General features: G+C 35.9%; 2 protein-coding genes across 5 annotated transcripts in view; one reads left to right on the forward strand and one right to left on the reverse strand.

The window, feature by feature from the left end:
- Positions 1–9,354, forward strand: part of astn1 (astrotactin 1) — a 584,917-nt gene that overhangs the window by 191,583 nt on the left and 383,980 nt on the right. The window lies entirely within an intron of this gene.
- The window catches only part of LOC109067989 (pappalysin-2-like), a 49,555-nt gene continuing 48,052 nt past the window's right edge, over positions 7,852–9,354 (reverse strand). The window contains 1 exon segment of the mRNA XM_042775951.1: positions 7,852–8,568. Within this exon segment, the coding sequence (XP_042631885.1) occupies positions 8,461–8,568 (108 nt within the window). The 3' untranslated portion in view covers positions 7,852–8,460.

Here is a 9,354-nt window from a genome sequence, read left to right on the forward strand (position 1 = left end):
ATTGTGAATTATGAAAAAAAAAAAATTTTTTAATTTATCTTGAATAGTTTTGAAGAATGTGAGAATCATCATCTTGAAATTGGTAAATCTTTATTTCAAATATTAAAATCAATACTCTGTAACACTTAAACATATATACATACATTAAGTATAATGATCTACTTTTTATTTTTTTATTATGTTTTGTTTATTTCAATTATGTTTTATTATGTTTTGTTTATTTCAATTATGTTGCATGAATGTCTAAATATGTAAAAATATTTTACTGTTAATTATATTATTGAGATATATATATATATATATATATTTTTTTTTTTTTTTTTTTTTTTTTTTTTTTTTTTTTTTTTTTTTTTGAATTAAGTATATTTATAATGAGCAAGTGACCCATTTTGGATGCAAATCTTGGCTTTATTTTTTTCATTGAGTTTGGCAGAATACATTATGGGATGCTGCCATGGAATGCATGTGGGAATGTTAGGGGGGCATATTAATTTTTATTGATTGCAATTAAACCCGATATCTTGTTTTACAAGCTTTTGTATTTTTATTTATTTTTTTTTTTTAAATGCTTTTTTCATTGCTCTCTAAATTATATTTACATTCACAAATACATTAGGGTATTTGTGGTAATTAGGTTTAATTGAACGCAATCAACTGATTACAGTACATTTAAAGGGGGATCACTAAAGCATCAAGCTGACCACAAAAACAGGGTGGTAATCTTTATACACCCTCCAAAACAAAACAAAAGACAAATAAGGTCTGGGTTTTCGAATTGCACTGAAAACGCTTTCTAAACACAGCCATGTGTTCGATATAAAATTTGAACACTTCCACGCTGACGCAAAGTAGAGGCAGGTGAATTTAATTATGGCCATTTGGAAAACTGTACCTGAGGCCTCGGTTTCAAATTAAAAGGTTTTGTATTTAATTTTCTCCATGTTGTAAGGTTTTCCTTTCTTACTTCTGAGTAACTGCATCAAAACACACTTGTATCAAACACTATCCCACCCAGTGAGACTGATGAGAGGGAACCGCTGTGAGGACTTTTGACATTAGAGGTACTTTCAAACCAAGATCATGAATTCGTGACAGATTAATCAGGCCTTTCTGTCTCATGGTTCAGGCCTTTTACCTGAATGAGAAATTTCTCAGTCATACTTGAGGAGTCAAGGTTTGGCTAGTTAGCATGTTTTAGTTATTTATCCTTAAATGGTATCAGTACCTTATTAGTAATCTAATATAATATCTAACGTTTTGAAAGGGTTAGCACATCATTGACAGCTTTTGTACATTTATTTATTTGTCTGTCTGTCTATCTATCTATCTGAGAGTGTGTAGTATCTTCATCCTTTATGCTTTATATCCTGAAGAAATTACTATTAATATATTATTAAGCAACATTTATATTGCAAATATTTTATTCACCTCGGGTCAGTAAAAGAATGATGGAATAAATAAATAAAAGTACAATGAAATGTAAATGATGTCATATTTCAAGTCACTTTTCATTTTACATAATACTTTTCTCATTATTTATTTGTTTTTATTCACTTTTCATTATGCTTTAATTATTGATTGCAACATTTCATGATGTATTCAATTTCAATACATAAAGGCTTTCTTTATGTTGTCTGCCATATTTTATTTCAAGGTGTTCATTTCAGTATTTTTTTGTTGAATGTGTATTATGTCTACTCATTTATTTATTTATTCATTTATTTATACTTGCATTTAATCATTCTTTTATTTTATTTTTTGCAAGATAATGTATTTAATACTTTAATTATATATTGATTTAACTTTGTCAAATCTCTCCATTCCTTTGAAGTTATTTAGCTCAGTTATTTTTTTGTGTACATTTTATTTAGATAGTTTTTATTATTATTATTATTATTATTATTATTATTATTATTATTATTATTATTATTATTATTTCTAGAGTAAATATTTATGTAATAATAACTTTTCCATAAGGAGGACCCTATGAGTCCTAAAGGCTAAAAGGTTTGTTGATTTGATGTTGTGTCAAGTGATGTCATTAATACTGTCATTGGCCATCAGTGAGATCTGAGAACTGAGTTGAAATGATTAGGTTAATTAGTATTAATTGACCCGCTATAGCTGTCTTCTATGACAAATGCATCAAGATAACCCAAAAACAACATTCATTCATAATTAATTCATCCAGATATTTGCACAATAAAGGGTGCGTGTGATCATGCCCCATGATCGACCCAGTTCCATTAAATATTGCGCAAGTTTGTAGCCTTCAGATAAGCTGTTCTAGTGGAGGTCTGGGGAGATGTGCCCAGCATCTGTCTTCCAATCAACTTGTATGCGTCATTTCCAATCTCATTGCGTCCATACAGCATATTGCACCCCCCCCCCCAGACTTTGAACAAAATAGATGAAAAAAAGAGACTATGCCCTGTGTTTTCTTTCGTTTGAAATTATCAACAGAAATTCTTCTGACTCATTCTTAATTGGTGGTACTATGGTTGGACTGACTCACGCTTTTAATAGGTGGAATTCTGTGTGTTCGGTCAATGCTCTTTTGCTGTTTCCATTGGACATTAATGCTGTACAGTTACTATAATGAACCACATTGTTGCTGTCTCGGGAGTCATAGGGCCACTCCAAATGGATGTTATGAAAGTCGATAATGAGTGAGGTGGGTTGGTGTGTTACTGTAGATTTTGTTGGAATGCAGCTGATTGTTTCCTCCCAGACTATTGCAAGATACTTTGCAAACCGAGAGTGAGATAGAGGCACTGGCAGAGCCCAAGAGGTTGAAAACGTACCTTGAAAATAAAAGGCTATTTTCCACTTCCAAACATGCTGGCATTTATGGTGACACCGATGCTATTTGGAGACCAAAAAGGACTTTCTTGAAAAATTAAAGTCAAGTCACATTTATTTATATAGCGCTTTAAAACAAACAGATTGTATCAAAGCAAAGCACTGAACAAGATTAATAGGAAGAAAACAGTTTCAACAATGCAAAATGACAGTTAAAAGGCAAGTATATCATTGAATTCATTGATGTCATCATCTAGCTCAGTTCAGTTTTAAATAATATCTTTGCAATCATTTGCAATCAAGTCAACGATATCGCTGTAAATGAAGTGTCCCCCCAACTAAGCAAGCGACAGCGGCAAGGAACCAAAACTCCATCTGTGGACAGAATGGAGAAAAAAAACCTTGGGAGAAACCAGGCTCAGTCAGCGGGCCAGTTCTCCTCTGGCCAGACGAAACCAGCAGTTCAATTCCAGGCTGCAGCAATGTCACATTGTGCAGAGGACTCGACAGGTTTCTGTGGTCTTGTCCTGGTGGTCGTCTGAGACAAGGTCTTAACAGGGGATCTGTATCTGGGGCTCATCTAGTTGTCCTGGTCTCCGCTGTCTTTCAGGGCTGTAGAGGTCCTTTATAGGTGCTGATCCACTATCTGGTCTGGATAACAAAGGATAACAAATCACAGCGTTTTGTGTGTTTAAGCAAATAAACAGCCAAATTTCCAAAAAAAACAACCACTGAAAGGTGGCAAAATATTAAAAAACATAAATACACTCTAATAATGCACAGCATCTCTACAGCAGACAGGAATATTTTTCATTTAATTGCTACGTGTGATTTTGACATCATTATAAAATACCCATTATTCATACGTTGTGAAATTAATTGGAAGCCAAAGTAAATAATTAATTTATACTGTATTGCTTGAAACCTTTAATTAATTGCAAAAGTAGACACAAAACAAGAAAATGTGCATTCATTTGAATCGGTTTATGCCACCTTATAATTGTAAAAAACACTATAAAAAAATAGCACTTGGCTACCCCAAAGCCTGGTGGTCCTGTCACAGATTTGGTTTTCAGGTATTTATGCGGTAGAGTGTTGAGCTTCTTGTTTGCAGGGGTTTGAAATAATCTATGACTTAGGAATGGGGCGGCTCTTTCCATTTACTCTTGGTTATTGCATTTTCAGCTTTCTTACTCGCGCCTGCACTTAACCACTAAACTACTTAATTACTAGAGGGCCTGGGGGGTACCTTTTCTTTTTCTATGTCTATCCTATTCAAAGAAAAAAAAAAAAAAAAACTGGCTACGTGTTCTGTACTAAACTAACTGAGGGACTTGTGTCATAGCACTTGTATACGTTGTGTTGTTCTCTCGTTGATCTGATGTTGTTTCTACTGTTCTCATTTGTAAGTCGCTTTGGATAAAAGGCGCGTCTGCTTAAATGATTAAATGTAAATTGTCTTTTGCGAAGGATATTGGCACTTCAGGCATTCACACATACTCAATAAACACCCCTCTCAAGTCCACCGTCATTAATAGAATTTACAGGGTACTGAAACCTAGCTGCCGTTCACCTAATCCGTTCCTGTTACGACCTCAGAAACTTCTTGACTGTAAAATTTCTCTTTAAAGGCTTTGCAATTAGCGTTTGATATAAAAACACCACAGGCTTGATTTTATGATCAAACTCCTCAGTCGAGATTTAGAAGAGCGTTCGTTTAAGGGGTGCAAATAGAAGGCCATTGCTTGCATTTTTTATATTTGTTATACTGTATTGGAGTCTCCCATTAATCTTCAGTCTCATGCTCTGGAGCAGCTTGTGAGGTGGCATTCTCAGAAATATCAAAACCAGTGTAGTGAACATTATGTAATGGCAATATTCTTTAAAAGTATGCAGTATGAGTATCACAATGGATGTAGCAGAAAATACTTCAATTCACGTGCAGAGCAAAGACATAGCTTTGTTGTTGTTGAAGTATTTGAGAGTGCAGAGATAAACAAAATTACAAAAAAGGGGATCAATGAAGTCAAAATAAAAGTACTGCATGTGAGGTTTAATTACTTAATGTTTTAGTGACTAATGTTCATAAGATGATGAATATCGCTATTATAATATATAGTTTATAATAATAATATAATAATAAATAGAAAAATTTATACTAACTATGTCTCTTTTATTATATTTTAAAGTTGCAATTTATTCCTGCATTGTTTTTCAGCAGCCATTACTTCAGGCTTCAGTGTCTCAGGTGGATCAATCTGAAATCATTCTAATACTGGTGATGCTCAAGAAATATTTATTATAAGTGTTGAAAACAGTTTTGCCAATTAATATTGTTGGGGAAACTATTTGTTTTCTTTGATGAATAGAAAGTCCTTTCTATTCTTTGATAACTATTCTGTTCGTTTCTATACTTCGTAACAATTCAAACATTTTTTACCGTCATTTTTGACCAATTTATTACATCCTGAATTGTATTTATTTCAATAATAATATGTGTATAGGTGCATATGGTTCATTTGCATTTGACCCAGACAGGTTCGTGATATATGAGACATTAGCACACATTACTAACCAGTATCATCTTTGTGTTTGCTCCGGCAGGGAAAAGCGAGGATTGATCCCTGTCTCAGCTGGATGAACTCAGTGGTTGTGCCGGGGTCTCCTCCAGGAACCAAAATTTGGCTTGCGCACAGAGCATCCCTAAAGTATCTGTCTTTGTTCGTTATACAGATACCAAAGCATTCGGGCTTAGCTGGATGAATCTCGGCCACGACTACGTAAGGCCTGTGAAGATAAGTATGCTCTCTGTGATGGACAATTGATTACGGAGAAACCCATAGGGAACCTTTAAGACAACTTGGACAACAAGAGGAGACCAGTCAGGGCGCCGTGACCTAAATGCAGCCTCCCCTTTAGGGCTTCGCTCTAATCTGCCGCCCCCCCCACCCCACACCACAGTTTTACCAATTAATTTGGATATTTAATGATGGATGATGGCAAAAATTTTGTGTGAGAACTTGAGCACTCTCCTGATTTTTCAAGAAAGCTTGACGCTGGCTTGTGTCATGGGCTTGCACATAAAAATTGTCACAGTTGTACAGTCAAAGGAAACTTGCATTAAAGCTGTCTTTAGACGTGGTGTATGTTGTCAAATAGTGCATACCACCCAGTGTGTTTAGGTAGGACTTTTTCAACCAAGAACTAAAAACACAGTATCTCTTAAGTGCGGAAAATGTCCTTTCTCTGTAGTGCATATTGAAGACCTTAGCAAATGTATGTTATTAAGTAGTAACACTACTAATTGCTGAATGTAGTATTCGATCTAAGTATGAGAAGGTCCCAAAACTGTACAGATTTTTTTTTTTTTTTTTTTAAGTATAAGCAGTATTAGCCAGTACCATTTAAATTGGTACAATAACATGTCTTGTTTCGTTTTTTATTTCCTTTCCTAAAATCGCCACTAATTCATGATATTTATTGTTTCAATGAAATTTTTAATGTTTTAAAGTCTTTAAAGTTTAAACTAGTAAAGCAACAGCTCTTGGCTTATGCTCATACTTAGAATCTCTTGGAAAAATAAATAAAAAAAATTGGAAAAAATCTAGGGGCCGCGAAAGATATTTTCGTTACACTGTTGATTGGTGGGAGGCATCGATGTAAGTTGACTGCAAAGTGCTGATGCGGGTAATTTTAAGTGGACTAAAATGATCGAAGAAGCATTAATACCAACAAAAGCGCTTTTTTGATTGTTCGCAGAAAATTTTGTTGTGATATTTTTTAAGGAAATTGAAAATTACAAACAGATAAAATATTCAGGTAATCGCGCTAAGAAAATCTATTCAAAGTAAGATGAGCATATACGGCATTTTATTGAGTAAGCAACATAGGATTTTTAATATTAACTTTATGTTAGCATAGTAAATCATGAGTTTTATTTTTTGTTTTCTTTTATAGTGGTGCTATTTTTCGTAACCGTGTATATCTCTAATATATAGAGATTGAGATTAAGATATATTTATATATATAGAATGAATATTGGCGTTTCAGTCGGCACGTGCACCTTTTATGGTAATACATACTATGATATTGGAAGATATCTTAAATCGGGACTGAGATTGAAAGCTTGATTAAAAATAAAAAACCAAACAAAAAAAAACTAACAAAAAACCGGCTGGGATCCAGTATAGTATCAGCACTTGTTTTGAAACCACCCACCCAACTTTAGAAAGGTGTGTATTTATCGGTGATTGATTATGACGGTGAACCCACTAACACTGAACAGACCGAAGAGCATACAAAAACGCGTAGCATATATTTCCATTACAATTGCGATACATTAACTGCTCACATGCAGTCTGCCCAGGTTTTGCATGGTATGAACAGGGTTTAAAACATAACGATAACGATAGAGAAAGCCGGAATCTCAAATTTGGAAAGACCTGACAGTCTGATGATAAGCACTTGGTAACCTGTCCGGGGCGACATATAGGTGGAAATAAAATTGAGATGGTGGCTCGACACAAGCAAGAGCGATGTTGTATAATAGTCATAAAAAGCATCTCCCACGGACACTTGGTGTTGTGTGATGGGGTACGTTAATTGCTTGTGGGCGAAGTATGGGGCATAAGTACATCTAGGGCGATTTAGGATCTAAATTAGGTAGTACTGTATCGGATAATGGAGTAGAGGATTTTTTTATGCCCTATACTGCTTGGAATGCCTCTGCCTTTGATCAGCCATGGCATCCCGCATGATAGAAACATGCCGGTTATTGGGGGACATGTTTTCGGTTCGAAGCCAGTCGGGAGAGCCGTTCTGCGCGCCGCTCCGCCACGCCTATCACTCACAGCGGTCGCGGCTCCTGCCAGCCTGGCTGTGCCCTTGTTCTCCTCGGCTCAGGTCCCGGCAGGTGCACTCATCGTGATCGCAGTCACACACCAAATGAAAGGACTTGGTCAATCAACCCAGACATGCTTTTACAAACAGCATCAGAAAACATTTCAGCCACAAACATCTGATACGTTATGTGGGAACCCACGCAGCATCTTTAAAGGTGTGTATTTATACTTTATTGATATGACGGTGAACCTACACTTTAACAGACAGAAGAGCATACAAAAATAGTATCATATATTTCCATTACAATTGCTATAAATTAACTGTCACATGCATTCCACAGGTTTTGCATGTACATGAACAGGGTATAAAATAACGATGAGAGGAAAAAATCCTGAAATCTCAAATTTTGAAAGACCTGACAGTCTGAGATAAGCACTTTGTATACCTGTGTCAATGACATATAGGTGGAAATAAATTGAGAATGTGGCTCACAACAAGCAAGAGCTATTTGTATAAAATATTCATAAAAATCAGCTACACTTAAAACTTTGTGTGTGTTTGATGGTGTACGTAATTGCTTGTGGGCTAAGTATGGGTCATATCTACATCTATGTTAGAGATCTTGAAAATATATTAGGTATTACTTTATAGATTAATATTGAAGAGGATTGTTTTTATGCACTTTTATGCTTTGAATTACTCTGCCTTTGATCAGCCTGGCACTCATGTGGAGAGAGAAACATTCCGGTTATTGTTTGACATGTTCTTTTCAAGCCAGTCTGAGAGCTTTCTGCGCGCTCTCCGCCACGCTATCACTCACAGCGGTCCTGGCTCCTTTCGCCTGGCTGTGCCCTTGTTCTCCTCGGCTTCAGGGTCACGGCAGGTGCACTCATCGTGATCGCAGTCCACACCAAACTGAATGACCTGTCAATCAACCAGACATGCTTTTACAAACAGCATCCAGGAAACATTCAGCCACAAACATCTGATACGTTATGTGGGAGCCACACGCAGTCTTTGAACAAGAGATCAAAATGTGGTTTGGATAATTCAGCTAAAAAATACTTTAAGGCATCAGAGTAGATCAAAACAATGAGCACTGCCTTTTTCCAGTTGTATGATTGACATCAACTGTTGACCAAATTACTCGCATATAATGATGAAATATGTCAAAGCTTGAGAGAACAGCCTGTTTGGGTGTTTGTTTTAGAATCATAAGAGTTGGGTTTTTACACTAGAAGGTTGCTGGGATGCGATTAGGACAGGATGGTCATGTTCAGTCCTGAAGGGGAGACAGGAAAAGAGAAAGCCTGACTGTGAGCAGATGGTGAAAGGAGGTGAAGACACATGGTGGGAATCAGCAGGAGGAGGTTCTCGTCAGGATTCGTGCCACATCACTGGGTTGCAAAATGACCCAAATTCCCAGCTAAGCTGACCTACTGCAGGAAAAGTAAACTTGAGCTACAAGCGTAAGCTCTGATTTCACCTGATGTTTACAGGATGCAGTGTCTAACTGCGGGACATTTGAGGAGTATCCACTCATTTATGTTGCAGATTCTTTGGAAGGCAGGAAGTCCAGCTTGGTTTTATGCTAAATAATCACGATTGATGCTTTAAAGAAAAAATCCAATGTTTTAAATACCTGCAGTTTATCTTTATTGCATATAATTCTGTTTCCTGTGCATGTGGCGGGTATTTGGATGCTAAATA

This window comes from Cyprinus carpio, chromosome A2, assembly GCF_018340385.1.
Source record: "Cyprinus carpio isolate SPL01 chromosome A2, ASM1834038v1, whole genome shotgun sequence".
Classification (NCBI taxonomy): Eukaryota; Metazoa; Chordata; class Actinopteri; order Cypriniformes; family Cyprinidae; genus Cyprinus; species Cyprinus carpio.